The following is a 17,740-nucleotide window of genomic DNA, read 5'->3' as shown; positions in this document are numbered from 1 at the left end:
TAAACTCTCCTTCTGTTCCTAAGTTCCAGCCGAAGCTCTCTGTTCAGCCAGGCTGATCTCCCCTGTCGGCTTGTCTTCCGTGACTTAGGTATAGTCAGCTCCTGCACCTTTAAAATTAATTCCTTAAAGTATGCCCAGCCTTCCTGGGCTCCCTTGCCCTCCAGAACAGCCTCCCAAGGAACTCTCTTAACCATGGACCACATGCCACACTTCGTACAGTAGTGTGAGCATTGTTATCGCCCTCGTTCTCGACCTCAGTTTTAATTGCTGGTGGGACAGAGACAGTATCACAGTCAAAATTTTCCACCAGTTCCTCAGTGTCATTGTCACACCCAATGCCTCCCTCCCACGGTTCAGGATCCACATTATATACTGATTTGTGAATTTGTTTAGCCGACTCTACAGAAGGCCTTTGGCTTAGGATAAGATGTAATTTTTCCTGTAACCATTTTTCCCGCATTGCAGCTGTGTCCAATTGCATTTTAAAGTCTCGTTTTTTGCTCTCAAGCTTATCCATTTGAGTTTCCATTTTTCCTTTCGAAAGCCAGTGAGTTTTTTAATACTTCATTTTCTGATTTTATTATGGCATATTCCACATCTGCAATTTTCTTAGACGGAGGGGACTCTCTGGTCTCTTTTCTGCATGCAAGATAAACATGCCCCTAATATTGCACAAATAATGCCTTTGCCTTTACCCTCCTTAACTCTTTGCTCACTCCTACATAGTTCTATTGACTCTACCACTTTGTTCCAAAACTTCTGGGCCCACTCTGTCTTAGCTTCAGATGGTGCACACTTACATTTTTGCAGGAGTTTATCCATGGCAACCCTGCTTGCTGCATCAGTTTACTGTCACGTGAAAGGCATGTGGCTGTGAGAGGCACGTACCCCAGCGAAACACTTGCTTGTTTCAGAGCCCCCGTAAGGACTTGCACTGAGTCAATTTGCAAGGAACCAAAAATAAGTAATTTATGAAAGCGACAGATACAAGATTCGGAGTTGCTGTTGATAAAATCACTCTCTGATTTATGATAATAATGCCAGCAAAATACTGTCCCAGGTATTACTCACCAAAAGGTGGAAGCGCGATTCTTACCAAGAAGGCGTCCCTGTCTTGGGTGAAGGACAAGGAGCACAGCCCGTCGACTGCCTCTGCCTCTTCTAGGGTCTTCTCCTCCCAACGACACATACCCTCTATGCTCCTTATATACCATCTTCCCCCGGGGTGGCATTTGGCATGATTTGAGCAAAGAGTGGCCTTCAGGATTTTGTTTTGAAGCAGCTTGTCTATTTGCAGGATGATGTTCACACCATTAGTCTCCGTGTGGCCTTGCTCTTTAGCAGTTCCAAAACAGTGACCTATTTTGTTTTAGTATCAAAGTAAATGATGCAAGCAGCATTGTATTGGTGTTGTCACTTGTTGTGAAATGTAATTGAATAAAGGTGGGTTGTTTTGTGTGTTTTGGTTTTTGTTTTTTTTCAGTTTACTTGTCGATTTTTTACCATCTGGTGCCTTTGCAATACCCATGCAACATACTTGGTTCATTTTCATACAGCTTTTAGTGATTGTGAAGGGTTCTGCTGCTGCCAGACTAGTGGTTGTGACCTAAGTTATATGGAGAAGGGGAAATAAAAGTAAGTGGAGGTCTTACAGAGTGGTACAAGAAGATATTCGTTTCAAAATGATTGGTTACGTTTCTGCTTTTCATCTAGCCTCAAAAACGTTAAACAGCTTTTTCCATTTGTATTCAGGAGCCTTGAAGTTATTGTCAAGTTTTAATTAAACTAGTATGTTCTGAGGCATGGTCTCTGGTGCTAATCCAAGATTTGCTATTTTCATCTCGATATCTATCCTGCCTTAACCTGTTAACATTTTTGGTACAAGAAGCTATTTCTGTAATGTCTCTACGTGGAAGTAGCGTTGCCATTTTGCTACCTGATTTTCTGAGCTGTGATGAAAAGCAGTTAGAAGTAGTTAAAAACTCCATTTACAAGCTGGCAGTGTTCTTCTGTAATCCTGTTGCTAATAAGGAGATAATCCAATTCTAATTTTTCAGGAGCAAGCAAGCTAAAAATCATTTCAGTAAACTGAAATACCATAATTAAACTTGATTTCCCTATCGGTGATTCAACATACACATCTGTTACTGTTTTCAGTTTGCAGTGTCATTTGTTGAAAATCTGTTGCCTCTCTTACTGTCTAATCTAATTTTCTCCTTATGTAAATATAGTATACATGTACAAATTCAATAAATTCCAAGAATGCATTGCCTTGCTCACCTATATGAATTGAGCCCTTTTTAGCATTTGCATTTGAAATTCACATTCCGCAAGCTTCAATCTTTCTGTTTATCTGAGCTCTATCCATTCTATAAAATTCAGCTGGTGAGCTTTTTAATAATCACTACTTGTAGCCAACTTGCCCTTGTATTTGTTCTGTTCTGTATCATGGCAGTTTTATTCTGAGCCCATTTTTAGTTCTGTTTCATGCTGTTTCACTGTTGCAGTACTTTCTTGGATTATCATCCCACAGTTTTTAGCCTGGCTTTTGGAGGAAGCTGTTTCTAAGAAATTTAAAAATGTCAGAAGGATATGACTGTAGCTGGAGGCTTAGCTGGACTACTGTAGAACTATTCATGTAACACAAAAGCCACCCCATCTGTTAGTGCTGCTAAAAGCAAAGCTTTAATTTGAAAAGCTTTTGAAGTATGATTGCTTGAAGAGGTTCTGTGAGTAGACATGTTGAAAATGTACAAAGGAAGCCATGCATCTTAAGAGATGCCTGTACACGAAGTATTAAATCAAGAGCAGAAACTGGAATTAATGACAGAATATGGCAATGACAACAAGAATGCAGGGATTTCACTTTAAACTTTCTTTGCCTAGGAAGGAATTAATTAGCTGGTGCTAGAGCTCTGAGTGGGTAGCATTAGTGTTTAAATTAATGTGATCTTGGTTTGCACTGTTGTACTTAGTTGCTTCTGTAACTTCTATGGTAATTTCATAATATTTACATCTGTACAGTATTTCTTACTGCAACTCTCCAACCAATTGCAAATATTAGCTTAGCCCCATGCCTTTGTGTGTGAAAAAGAAGATCTTATCCTTGTTTTTTCATATGAAGAATGTTTTAAAACAGGGAATGATTTGTGTTTTCAAGTGTCTTCCACTGCTAAGTACATGAACAGTGCTGCGCATACTAGGTTTATGACCTGTGGAAGCTTTCAAGAAGTTTGTTGTCGTCTGACCTGTAAAAAAAGTCAGTGGTAGAGCCAGAATCAAAACTACTGCTTTTAAACGACAGAGTTAACACGTTTTCCTGTCTATGCTGCTTCTGCTGTCAGAGGCTGTAAGTCATTCAGGCTTTGGCAGTTGATCATCAGAAATAATTGCGAGTCTGGACATCTTGTTTTGTTTTGTTGTCTTTGTGTACAGTAGATGTAAACATTTTGGATGAGATTCAAAAAACTTTTTTGTCTCCAAAGTCCTTTTTAAGAAACTACTTCTCTAGTGAACTTACTGAGAGGTAAAATCCTCCTTAATGATTTAATGGTAAATTTAAAAAAAAGCTAAGGTATGTATTTTCTGATTCTGAATTGCATTTGTATTATATTTACTCAACCAATGTTAAAGAAAAATGCATAAACCTTTTTGATCTTTCAGGAGTGCATTAGAGCCTTAGGCCGAAATAAACCTCATACGCCCTTCAGAGCAAGTAAACTTACTCAGGTGCTAAGAGATTCGTTCATAGGAGAAAACTCCCGTACCTGTATGGTAAGTTGATTTTGTTTGTTCTAATAAACAAAGAGAAGAGACACCCCTGAGGCTGGGGCAGAGTGAGCAAGCAGCTGTGTGGTGTTTGACTGCGGATGTGTTCAAACCATGACAGATCTGTAAATGACAAAGGCAAATTTAAAGTTGATAATGAAGGCATCAAAATATGCTCTAGGCTGTCGAGGGGAGAATTAGTTGGGATAATGGAATGAATAGTTGTGCATGGTATAAATGTGCATTTGCATCAGTTTGAAAAAACAGAATTCTTCTCTCAGGTGGTGGAAAGGGCAGACAAACTACTGAGGTCCAGTTTTATTTCTGCATCCTTAACATTTCTTCTTGGGAAAATGCAAACTCTCTGCAGTGGACACTGCAGTCTCATTTGTGTGGCTTACTTTTCACAGGCTCCTTGGAATTAATTAGTCCAGAGGCTAGAGAAGCTTGCAGAAGCATGAAAACCATGGTGTCAGGGCAGCTTAGCCTTCCCTTTAGTTGCTAGATACGGTTCAAATTTGAAAGTGGTGGTAAAATATCAAATTTTATTCATCTTTTCTTCTCCTTCAGTTTTCTGATGAAACGACAGGATAGTTTTCTTTCCCACTGACACATACCTCATCAAGTTGCGGATGTCCCTGCTCATTGCAGGGGGGTTGGGCTAGATGACCTTTAAAGTCCCTTCCAACCCAAATTATTCTGCAGCTTCATCAGGATCAGAAAGCTAAGCTGTGCGTCTCTGGGTAGTATATCCATACTGTTGAAGAATGTTTTGATAGTTTGCCTCTTGGAAATTACATAGAATAATTAACATTTGTGAATATTTCATTTAATTATCCCCATCACCATTACATCCTTAAAGTGCCCACAAGCTGTCTTGGTGACGCATTTTTAGTAAATTATTACTCTTCTCATAGAGTTGTTATAACATACTTTACCATTTAAATGGGTGAAAATGCTATGGGGAATAATCAATGATCAGTGGGTCAATTTCTGGTAAAGCTTGCATTCATTTATTTTATATTCAGTATTGTCAAAGTTCAAGGCTGGGTTGGCCACTAGACTGTGACAGATGCTCTCCATGATCCCCTCACCTCCCAGGTGAGGATAACAGGGGAAACAGGGAGAGAGACTCTGAGGTTGAAAAAATACTTGAACCAGTTTAATGACAAAACAGAGTAATACCAACAGTTGCTGTGAAGATGCGAAACTACATACTGATATATGTGTGTGTGTATATATATATATAAATATGCAAATATGCTCAAAGATATAGAGGAATATATTAATACAGGACCCATGCCTTCCAGATGACAACAAGGTCCTGAGCAGAAAAACAAAGTCCCAGGCTGGACTCAGCAGCAGACAGGAGCACCTGAGCCCAGAGTGCTGACGACAGTCCAAAACAAACAGGAAAGGAGCTGAGCTGCTTTTAGCTGTCCTCTCTGCCCTCCGCTGTCGGGGCGGAGGGGCAGGGAAAGGAAGCAGGAGGTGGGGACACCAGCAGCACAGGGAGAGATGGCAAACAGCCCCCAGCAGTCCTCCCAGCCCAGCAGCACCAAATGTCCCAGTGCTCCTCCTAGGGGCCCTTTTATACTGAGCACCATGGGAAGGAACGCTGTGATTGGTCCATTTGGGTCACCTGACCCACGCTTTCCTCCCCATAGGCACAGCTGTCCCTTATACCCAGCTGTCATGGCCACCAGTGCCAGGAGACGCGGAGAACTTCTGTCCTGGTGCTCTCAAACCAGGAGAAATATGGTTCTAAATTAAGGGAGGAGATTCCTTCTGAAAGAGAGCAGAAATATGCTTATTTTCTTTTAATTTTCCCATTCATTTAATTACAGTCACTTTAAAATTAAGAATAAGAAAACAATTTTATGATGAGATACCACTTTGAAACTCATTCTTCTCTTACTTTTTCATGTAGTTTCTCGTACTAGGGCCACTTGTGATTTTCTGGTTTTAGAGTTTATTTACTTGTAATTTTTATCAAGAATTTCATCAGCAAAGGTTTTTCTTAAGATACTGATATGAGAAGAAGAACACTTGGATAGTTGTGGCTTAGTCTGAATTGTAGTTGAAAGGAAATTTGAATTGAGCTCTCACATTTGTAGCACTTCGTCCTGCAGTAACCAGATGGATACAGGATAAAGCTGCCTGTCTAGAGATATGATGGGTTTCTAAACAGTGTGTATTGAATTGAGGGAGGAGCAGGAGGTACCATAGGCTGGAATTACCTCCAATCCTTGCCACTGCCCTGGAAAGAAAAGCAGAGATAATGTGCTCCAGTGGCCACATGGTGCAAATAGTGATCAGCAGCTTCTCACCCTCATCCTCTGGATCTTCCTTTGCCTCTTTTATCAAGACAATTTATCCAGCCTTCCCGTGCAGTGTTTGCAGTTGGATTCTTGGCAGGGTGTGTCTAGTTTGTAAGCATGTTCTTCTGTGGAACAAAATTTTATTGATTAAAAATGTTAGTTTATAGGATCACAGAGGTGTTTGTCCTGGTAATGCCTTTATGGGTCTCTTGAGGGGAGCACAGATCTACAAAAAATTTATTGATTAAATTTACAGGGAAAGAAAAGGGCAAGCCGTTATGGTTTATGATGGCTAAAGGTGAACAATATTTCATTAAATTATAAGACTACTTATCCTGCAAGTGTGCTGACTGCTAGTTTGCAGTAGAGCCATGTAATTACCTGGTGCTTCAAAGTTTAAAAAAAGATTGCAAAAATACTTTACTAATGAGTAGTTTCCTTTCATGTTCCTACAGTTGACTACGTAGATCATTGCTATTTTCCCTAGAAGTCTCTGTGTGAAGTAAATTAAAGCATAGAAGAACTTTTTAGTTATAACTGTTACAACTGTCACAAGCTAACATGCAGATCATGATAGTATTTCCTCCAAAATTTTTTAGCCTGTTACAGGCAAGATAAATTAATGAGTTTGCAACACAGAAAATACCGTTTATTGAACATGTAGGACCTCTTTTCAATTGTTATTTTTGCTTGTCAGTGAAGAGGAAGTTGTTGTAAAGGGATTCCTCAACAACAAAAAGATTTGATCCAGTATTCTAACGTGCAGTTAGAGAGTGAAATTTATTGCAAACATTCCTTTGAATGTGGAATGCATAAAAAGTGGTAAAGTAAAAACTTGTGATTTTAACTTTCTAAGACATTCCTGAAATGTCATGGTATAGCATCCCTGCTGAGCCTTTTCCACTTGATTTGTGGAATACTAATCTGTAAGTGGGATATTTGAGTCATAGAATGAGCTGGGTTGGAAGGGACCTTTAAAGGTCACCTAGTCCAGCCCCCCTGCAGTGAGCAGGGACATCTTTAACTGGATTAGGTTGCTCAGAGCCCCATCAAGCCTGACCTTGAATGTCTCCAGGGATGGGGCCTCCACTACCTCTCTGGGCAAACTGTGCCAGTGTTTTGCCACCCTCATAGTGAAGAACTTCTTCCTAACCTCTAATTTAAATCTGCCCTGCTCTTGTTTAAAACCATTGCCCCGTGTCCTGTTGCTACACACCCTTATAAGCAGTCCCTCTCCAGCTTTCCTGCAGCCCCCTTCAGGTACTGGAAGGCTGCTATAAGGCCTCCCTGGAGCCTTCTCTTCCCCAGGCTGAACAACCCCAACTCGCTCAGCCTGTCTTCACAAGGGTGGTGCTCCAGGCCTCTGATCATTTTTGTGGCCCTCCTCTGGACCCACTCCAACAAGTCAATGTCCTTCTTGTATTGAAGGCTCCGGAACTGGATGCAGCACTGCAGGTGAGGTCTCACCAGAGCAGAATAGAGGGGCAGAGTCACCTCTCTTGATCTGCTGGCCACATTTCTTTTAATGCAGCCCAGGATGTGATTGGTCTTCTAAGTCAAATTTATTTGGTAATTTCTACACTTAATTTTTATTTGACTTTTCCTTTCTATTGTTTGTGGACTTCCTATGACAGTTTTAAAAGTTACATCTTTATAGAGATGGATCATTCTTTTCTGTATATAAGACTAAACTATGATTTGGAAACTTTTTTTTTTCTTAAATTTCAGAAAAATATTTTGAAAAGAACTTCATAACATGGACAGTTATGACTAGGATCTGTTTTGTTGTAAAGAAATCCAGAAATGTACAGTCAGCATAAATAGGTTGTTTTGAACTTTGTTAGTCATTGTAGTAGTTTTACTGAGGTTCTTGCCCTTAAATAGTTTCAAAATCCACTTAAAGTGGATTTTACGAGTTACGTAGCAGGATAATTTATCATCATTTGAAATTTGCAAGGCAGCTATGTAGAATAATCTCATCTTTTAACCAGTGCTGTATCCTTGGTGTATTGTGTCCTTGACGTACTGCAGTCACAGCTGGAGTACCAGGTCCCTCAGCTCTCCAGAGTGGGAGTAGGAACCTGCAGAATTCAGTGTTGCAAAAGGGGCATTGGTGCCACTGTGATGGCTTATAGACAACTTAGACACATTTGAAATAGAAAGAGTAGTAATTACGGATCTTGAAGACATTCTTGTCCCAAAATAGTGCAGCTTTTTCCATCCTCATTTGGAGCTATGAATGACAAAGCGAGCAGCAGAGAGGCTGGAGTCCTCCTGCCCTGCCTGGACTGGGCTTACTGGGCCATGAGGACAAGTGTGTGTTCAATGGACTGAGCTTTGTTAATTAGCACCCAGTACGCTTCATAAAGAGACAAGCAATCATATGATCTTTTTAAATCTACGTTTGTTTTCATTAGTAACTGATGTGGACCAACTGATGTGGGGATTAAACCTAAGTCTGTATGGCGGCAGGTTCTTTAGACGTTCTGACCCCCTCCCACCACATGGTTTTCCTTTCTTCCCAGTCTTCTGAGGATGACTACGTAAGCTTTTGTATAGCAGGATGAAAGAGAAGACCAGGATTATCTGATCTTCGTCAGTATCAGTATCCTGATGCTGTGCTGCCACAAAAAATGTTAGTTTATAGGATCACAGAGGTGTTTGTTCTGGTAATGCCTTTATGGGTCTCCTGAGAGGAGGACAGATAGAGAAATGGGACCACTGAAAGAAACTAGAACAAACAATGATGGCACTGTTGCCTGATCACTTGCTAAGTGCTGGAAAAAAGGTGAGGTGTTCAGAGTGTTTTACTTAATTGGAAAAGGAAAGACCTATAAACTCCAAATATGTCTGATAATAAGTTAGTTATCAAGTACTGTTCCCAGATAACTTTTGAGAAAAAAATCAAAATATTTACTTAGCAAACTAGTTAAACACATGCTTTTCTTTGATATGGTTAAGTACAGTTTTGGACTGTGACCGGAATAGATCTCATAAATGAGTATGCAGTGTGCTTGAACGGAGAATAGTCTACGAAGATAGATTAAAAGATAATCTAGTAATTGTTTCCAGGACATATTAGACTTACTGAGTTGCATATTTCCCTTCTTGAAGAGTCTTTATTTTTTCAGTTACAGTTTTGCATTTGCATATTATGTTACCAAGACAGTGATGGCTGAAGCTGACCGAATTTCTATGAATTCTTAATGTTCCAGGTGGTTAAAAAAATTAAATTGAAGCTTTGACTTGACATCTGTCTCCTTGAGGTGCCATTGTATAAGGAGAGTTGTACAATGTAGACTTTTTTTTGTAGAAGATCTGAAATGAAACTAGAGTTAAAAAAAAAAAAAAGTTCACCTACCCTTTCATCTGTACAAAGTGATTTATTAATTTGTGGCTCATTTTCTCCAGATCGCTACAATTTCTCCAGGGATGGCATCATGTGAAAACACTCTAAATACACTGAGATACGCAAATAGGTATGGAAAATGTTATTGCTTATATCTACTTGCTGTTGATTACTGACATTCACAATAATGTTCGTCCATGTTGTTTAATTATTTTAACTACTGCTTTTTTAAGATTAAAACCAAATTACTGATCCAGTATTTAATTCAAATTGTCACTGTTTACAACCATTACATTAGAATCAGTAGAAACTCCATTTAAGCCATTATCCAGAAATGGATAATGTTGATTGCAAGGAATGTGAGTGATGCCATTATTAGTTCTGCCCCTGCTCTGGAGGCACTATCTATTGCATTAGGGGTAGTTGGTATTCATGATGATTCCCTGGAGTGTCAGCTGAAATACCTTTCTGCAATGTGATTTATTTTGTTTCATCCCCTTGGTGGAATTAGATGCAGTTGCCAGTCTGTTTCATACATATATATGAAATTTTATACTTCCCAGCTTCAGGCAAATACCTGAGACCCCTAAGTAAAGAGTTAGTTAATCTAGAAGTGACTTTGTAAACAGCGTACACAAATTAGAGAGGCCAGTGCAGCACCTCCTGAGACCTGTACTGCTCTCTGGAAGTGTTTGTTTCTCTTCCGTGAGTAAGAAAGGAGCCTTCTGCTGCAGTTCTCCTTCGTTTAATGTTTGTGGAGATGGGGTGATCAGGTCCTGCATGTCCCTGCTCGCAGACCTGGGACCTGGAGACCACCCCCACGTGCTTTGCTGCAAAGAATGGAGGAGGCAAACATGCCCCTGGCCCACCAGAAATCTTGGTTTTGCCAGAAGAGGCTACTGTCTAGTGGCCTCCTTGCCCCAGGGAAAGGTGGGGCAGAGCCAAGCCTGTTCCTGCTTGGCTGGGCCCTGGGGTCTGTCGCTATCTGGGCACAAAAGGCTTCTAGGAAAGCTTACTGCCCACTCCTCAATACCAGAATGCCTCTGTGTCTGGATCAAGGGAGATAGTAGCGAATCTGCATGGTTTGGGCCAAGTCTGTGTGATCTCCTTCCTGACAAGGAGGAGGCAACATAATAAAGGGCTTTTGCACATTCATGAAGGCTTTCTGAATCTTTTACCCCTTATAGAATACGCGTAGGTGAACTGACTCCAGAAAAAAAAAGCACTACAAAATTAATTAAACACCAATTTCTGGTATACTAAGCAGTTGTGCTGAAATTGTTTCTTCCCCTTGGTGCTAAATTTGTATGTTGTTAGGGGATAAATGCCTGTCACTGTAAAGTTGCTTCATGTCTTTTGTGTAGTATTTTAGTTTTTTTCTAGCAATATATCATTTTCATAGGACAATTAGTGTTCAGGTGCTGGACACGAGTGTTGTGTGCAGTGTAAGACAGGAAACGGAATAGAATTTAAAGTTTTGTGATGGATAATTTAAAAGGAGAAATTTAGTGGAATATTGATGGTAGAGCAAATTTTACAAACTGCATGACCTGAAATCTGGAATCATTATTCTGAAAACACTGCTGTCATAGTCCCCTGCATGTTAGCAGCCCTGGTTTTGTTAACTTCTGTTAGTGATCTGTAACTCTGTTTGCAGAAGGTTTAAGTATGCACACTTGTGTTTTAATATACAAATAATTTTTTACTATAAAAATAATTTTAAACTATTGATTAAAGAATTATGTTAAACAAAGAGTTGTCATTTTAACTGTGTTTATGAGAACATTTTCTTTTAATTTGCTGCTGTATTTTGCTGCTGCAGAGTAAAGGAATTTGGAATTAGTCCTTCGGACATTCCCTTCTCACAGGGTAGTGGCAGTCGCTCTGATCTCTCTCCTTCCTATGAGTATGACGACTTTTCTCCTTCAGTCACCAGGTCTACTTCATTCTATACATGGAATCCTTATTTTTAAGTTTTCTTTTTGGCTATGTAATTTTACAGACCAACCTTTCATTAGTCCCTTTGCCTTGAGTCACACATACTTTGTTTTTATTTTGTTTGGCAGGTGATGGTTCTGCATGATCTGCAATCATCTTCCCAGTATTTTGTTCACCCTCCTTAAACATTCACACTCTGTATCCAGGCTTGCTAGTTTCCTTCATACATTTTTTTAAAAAATGGTGATGTCACCTTTGTATGTCTAATGGGCCAAATCTGGCAAGACTGTGACTAGGGTAGTTTGAATATTTCTGATTAAAAAGGAAAACAATTTTCGTACATATATATTTTTAAAACTTTTCATCACTTTGAAGATGAATGAAAAACAGTTTCTATTGTAGTAAAAAAGTCCTACTTAAAAAATGTTTTTCCCTTTAAAAAAAGACTATATTCTAAAACTTGCTATACTTGCAGACTTTGATATGTGTTTCATAAACCTGCTTTTAAACTGGCTTTTTTTTTGACAGAATCATTATTAATCTTTTAAACTATTTACATGCTGCAAGGTGAACATTTCAATCTTATTAACATCTTATTAATATTTAATAAGATGATTATTTTAATTAAAAGATCTGTTCATTCTTTGAGATACTTGGTTGCACATTATTTTTTCTTCAGAATTCTTGGTGGATATACTTATAGCCTGGTCTAGTCGAGAGGTGGCGTCCCTGCCCATGACAGGGAGGTTGGATTAAATGATCTCTAAGGTCCCTTCCAGCCTAGGCCATTCTATGATTCTGTGGTAACAGCTAATGGACTGATTGACTAATTAAAGCACAATTGGGTGCAGAGAAAAAGAGAGATGGTCAGGCTTAGGGTGCTCAATGAACTTTTTTTTCAAATATTACTCCTTGTTAAGGAGTTAATATTGAAGGTTTGGAGACTTTTGCCCTCTTGTCTGTTAACAAGTAGTAAGACTTCAATCAGAAAATGGCTCTTGCTAGAAGGTGATCCACCTGCAAGCAGTTGAAATTCAGTGATCCATGCTTTTTTAGGTGCTGGAATAACAGCTTTTTGTGGCTGGAAGTACATTAAATTTGGGAAGCTGACATCATCATCCTTATTAAATGAATTAATTGCGCATAAATCTGTAGAGCTTTATTTTTGATTGTAGCTGTTTTGCACGGGAAGTTACTAATTTACAAATGAAACATTTTCTGCCCTTAGGGTGAAGGAGCTGACAGTGGATCCTAGTGCCGCAGGAGATATCCGTCCCATTATACACCATGCTCCCAATCAGATCGAGGACTTGGAGACACAGTGGGGTGTGGGAAGCTCTCCCCAGAGGGATGATCTCAAACTGCTTTGTGAACAAAATGTGAGTAGTTTACAGCATTGCTTTGAAAGAGGTGATGGCAGAACAAATCCAGAGAAATGCATTATTTGTAGCCTATCATCAAGATCGTCAAGTAAATATGCCTCTTCACCTTTTCACTTCATGGTATTATGTTCGTTACTGTACAAAAAAAGACCACCACAAAACCACGAACAAAAAGCAGACAACCCCAAACCATTTCTGGAAGGGTGAGAGGAGAATGTTTTACTTTGCTTTATCTTACTTGCTGATTAGGGCGTTTAAGGTCCAGGCAGGGTCTGCTCTAGGCTCTGGCATTCTTCAGCGTGCATTTTTTACAGAATAGCTTCATATTTTATTTGGCAGTTAGAAGTATACTGGGATGCTCATCTGTTTTATTTAATGTTTTTGTGGTTTTGAGCATTATTTTCCCTGCAAAGCAACACTCATTTCAAGCAAGTTTCCCTTTCTTTGCATTTAGAAGTCTAGTTACCCATCAGTCCTCTTCCCGACATCCTGATTTGCCTAGGGTGAAACCCCCCAGTGCACTGTTAGGGAGAGAGGCACATCGTGCTCCCAGAGTGTCTCCCTGGGCTGCGGGAGCTGGGAGATGAGATGCATCTTCTGAAGGGCATTTTTCCCTCATTGCTGATTATCAGCTCTAGGCCTGCTTCCTAGAATGTTCAATGGATTAAAACTCGGTTTATGAAAATGCAGATGAAAGACAGAAAAGAAAAATCCGTACTATCCAAACTTTTTTTTTTGAAGAGTGAATGCCTTCTGAGATACCTTCTGCTTTCATTTCTCATTTTAGTAACTGGCTCTTTTTCTATGACTCTATTTTGTAAGAACATGCTAGTGGTTTCTAGAGCTTTGCACTGGCCAGTCCTTCCAATCAGATATCCTTTCATATGATACTTTTCTGTGGTTCATGTGGAATTAAATTAAGCTTTTCAATATTTTGGATATAAAAAATATTTCAAAGGCATTGTATAAGGAACTATACTGTCTTGCTAAAACTTTTAATTGCAACCTACTTAGTGCTTTCCCTTTTGATTGTTAACTATTAATTTCAAAAGAAGCCCTGTTTGCACCAGTTTGTAACTGTTCTGCATTTTTCTCATATTTTAATTATTATGTATATTTTAGATTTCTCATTTTACATTTATTCCACTTTTTTTTTCCAAAGGATTAATTTAATTTTGATTTCCTGATGTGTACTGAATGTAATTGCTGTTCTCTTTTTCTGAAAATTGCTGTCTCTCTGTTGTCATAGGCACAACAGAAAGCCCTGACAGAAAACCAGAGATTTCTCTGAGCGTTACAACCTACTAGAAATTGGCATTCTCCCCTTGTGACTTCCCCTTCACACTATTTTAACTTGTTTTTTTTAATGTGGAATGTTCTGTGTTCTAGTATTCAGTAGAATTAGTGGCTGGAATTTTTTAGTGACTATGAATTAAATTTTACTCTGGGGACATTTTGAATGTATTGCCCTCTGCTTATGTCTGGAGATTTTCTTATTGGAAATATTAAATTCTGATTTTTGACAGGTTCTGCCTTCTGCATATTTATTTTTTTTTTTGTTCACATTCGGTATATTTCCTGTAGCCACACTTCTTTCCAGACTAACAAGCTTAACTATTATTTTTAGGAAGAGGAAGTTTCTCCACAGTTGTTTACTTTCCATGAAGCTGTGTCACAAATGGTAGAAATGGAAGAGCAAGTAGTAGAAGACCACAGGGCTGTCTTCCAGGTAAACGATGGAGCTCTGCTTTGTTTTATTCTAATCCAGAAACCCAGGTTTTCCCAGTGAAAGTACACACTATTGAAGATGTAGGCTATCATCTAGTCATTCCGCTGCTGTCAGAGATTTCTAAATTGTTTTATTATGCTAAGCCCGTTGTAGCAAACAAATGGAGACAGATCTCATAACTGCTAATTTTGTCCCCATGATGAAAAAGATATGTTTCTGTATCATGCCACAAGTTTAGTAAAGTTTTCATTTTCTTCTTAACAAACTTTCCTAAATAGACTGTGTTCATTGTAAGAAAAGTTGCTGTTTGCCTTATACCATTTTTACTATTCAACTGTGTTTTAAGTTCCAATCTTTTTTCAGCATTACTGACTGTGGTTATTTTTTCTAGTTGCAGGAAGTTTCTTGATCTTGAAACTTCTATTCTATGCCAATATCCCTATGTCAGAGCTGGCAACTAATAGTAGCATCTCTATCAGCAGCATTTCGGTTTGGTCATTTCCCTCTAAGATACTGCAGTCCTCCCTCCAAGTATCTTATCTAAGTATCCTTTTGTGACATCTCCTTCTGAGATACTGAGGTCCAGAAGAGACAAATGTATTTCAGTGTGTCCGCTGCCTTTTTACAGGAGTATAAAGGTTTTCACTTGCTATTAGTCAGGATCTTCAGAAGAAATACTGCCCATGCAGTGTAGTGGTCAGCACCACGGAGCCTTTTACATTCACAAATAAATTGTACTGATGAGTTACTAGTTTTGAGAAGGAGATTTGAGTTGCTTCTGTTCATAAGCTTTGAGTCTTTAGGCATGCTGTCCATTTGGGATATCTGCTGCAAGAGCACAGCAGAGAATTAAATTTGTCAGGTATAAATACAAATTCCTCAATTTAGGTATCTATGTTCATGGAATGTTGAAGTGTGTTCATAATACAGTAGGATGCTAAGTAACAAGTTTTAGAACTGATGTAGAGATTTAGTTATTGTGAAACATTAGCCCTGAAGTAAAACTTGCAGAAGTGTGAAAGTCATAAGCAGTGTCCTACTGCTTTTGACTTGTGAGACAGGCTGCATGAATTTAAGATGTTACTGCCTTTCTGTGCCCATCAGGCCTTCTGCTGGAGATTGCTGCTCCTCCCAGCAGCCACTGGAATGAAATGTGTCCTAGCCTCTCCTTTGAAGCATGGCTTCTTAGTTTCCGCCATGGGTGGAGGTGGGCTACACCGATACAAAATGTACCAGCTGTATCAGGCAGAAGTTGTCTTCTGTCAGCTTTCTCCTGGAAGCTGCTGATACAAAACTTCCTTTCCTAGCAAAAAATGTCTGAAACATATCAACTGAATTGTGTTCTAAAGGCGTTGGTTTGCCCTTATTTCTTGGATGTACAAGTTTACCTCAAATGAGATGAACCTTGTCCCAATGTGAGCTCCATCTGTCCTGAAAGTAAAAAAAACAAGTGTGAGGTTTGGACTACACTTTCAGTATTACTTAGGCTACTGAGCATGGAAGGAAAGACTTAATTTTAGTCTTTCAGGCCCAGCATGCCTAGAACTGTCAGCTGCTTTCTTTTTTTAAATCAAAGCATTTCCGATGGGATCAGTTCTCCTGATCATAGCTTTGCATGGTTCTGTAAGCTCTGAGCTCTGACTGCATTCTTTTTTGCTGCAAGATTCATTTTTTTCTTACCTCCTCTTTGTTATTTTTGTATTATACTGCGTGCCAAGATGCCCAAGAGCTGCTTTAACCAAGCTGTACTGTACTTTTGTCTGCCTAGGGACTTAGTTCATGCAACAGTGAGCTTAACATAGCTCTTCTGGTTTTAATGATGGTCAGAATTATCCTGGCTCCTTGACTGTAGTAATGACGCTATGGTTATTGTCAGTGTCAACCAGCCCATATTTAAAATTGAAGCCTGACTTCAAAGTTCAGTACCTGCCTAAGGTCATGTAGCTGTGACAGAAAGTTCTGTTCTCTGAGTTTCGTAGCTTCACAACTACCTAATGTTCTGAATTTGAAGAGAACTGGGGTAACTAGGGTTTACCTGTTGCAGATATGACCACTGGAAGCAATGTAGAAAGTACACAGTTTTGCTGAATCAGGATTAAGGTTTCAATTTAGGATTGAAATCTGTTATAATGAGGTGACTAGACAATAAAAGTGTCATCATCTTGAGAAAAGGTCTAAATTCAGCTCTTTGTCTCGAAACTTGTCTTGAAACTTTGCTAGTGTATTTAGTTGTGTTTTTTTTTAACTTTTACCTAGGAATCTATTAGATGGCTGGAAGATGAAAAAGCTCTTCTTGAGATGACAGAAGAAGTAGACTATGATGTGGATTCTTACGCTACCCAACTTGAAGCAATTCTAGAGCAAAAAATTGATATCCTGACTGAACTCAGAGGTAGATTGCTTTTAATCACTTTTGTCTGCATTATTAGCAGTGTGTTGTCATATGCTATGGAGACTTGCAGTAATAATCAGGAGAGAAAAAAGACTGTGGCTATGGTTTAGGGTCCTTTTTCCTCTTATGCTGCCCAGCAATGTCCTGTGGAAGGAAGATTTATTCTGCTGCCCCCGAACAAGTTCACATCTATGCTCCATTCATCCTAGTTCAAAGGAAAAATCTCTGCTTTACATCCAGGAAATATAAACTCGATCCTGCAATTTTCCTTTTTTTTCCCCTTTGTTCCAAAACAATAATAGGAGGAAAAAGAAGATTCAAGCAAACAGTGTGGGGGAAAAAAAAAAAGTAATGCAGTGAGGAAAAAATAGTAGGAACTTCCAGTTCCTGCAGTTCCAGCTCTGATGCAGTCTGTAGTGTAGCCGGGAGCCTGCAGTCATTTTTAATACTGTGGTTAAGAGTGGCATCGCGCTTTGAGTAGCTTGGTTATTAACTTACTTTTTTCTTCAGCAGCCTTTCTGTCTGAATTTTGTCAGCCTCTGTTTGTTGAAAAACAAACTGCAGATAGTTCTTGGTGCCCAAAATTGACTCTTCCACTCTTATAAAATCAACTTGTCAGCTTGGTACTTCATGAAGATGAATTTTTCATCTTATTTTCTGTAACTGTTTGGACTCCAGGAGACATGCTATACTGGTAAAAATTCAAGGATGTGGTTGGGGCTGAGTGGTGGGTTTGTGTGGGGTTTTATTTGTTTTAAATATGTGTTAGAAAACTCCTTATAAGACACAAACTTTTTCTTCAGTCTGAGTATCTGCTGTAAGTTGTAAGAAGAGAGATTTGGACAGGCTGGATCGCTGGGC

The 17,740-nt window shown here is 39.1% G+C and overlaps 1 protein-coding gene across 1 annotated transcript; it reads left to right on the top strand.

Moving 5' to 3' along the window:
* Nucleotides 1-1,037: 1,037 nt before the first annotated feature.
* Nucleotides 1,038-16,948, top strand: LOC104272822 (kinesin-like protein KIF2A; the record flags this gene model as incomplete). The annotated part of the gene is made up of 6 exons (XM_009867922.1): nucleotides 1,038-1,118; nucleotides 3,664-3,774; nucleotides 9,501-9,568; nucleotides 12,605-12,755; nucleotides 14,386-14,487; nucleotides 16,744-16,948. Coding segments are annotated over exons 1-6 (718 nt in total), but the record flags the coding sequence as incomplete, so codon positions are not given.
* Nucleotides 16,949-17,740: the final 792 nt, after the last annotated feature.

The sequence above is a fragment of the Apaloderma vittatum genome, unplaced genomic scaffold (assembly GCF_000703405.1).
Source record: "Apaloderma vittatum isolate BGI_N311 unplaced genomic scaffold, ASM70340v1 scaffold16474, whole genome shotgun sequence".
In the NCBI taxonomy this organism is placed as follows: Eukaryota; Metazoa; Chordata; class Aves; order Trogoniformes; family Trogonidae; genus Apaloderma; species Apaloderma vittatum.
Note: the sequence above shows the minus strand (reverse complement) of the source record. Positions and strands in the feature narration are given on the sequence as shown.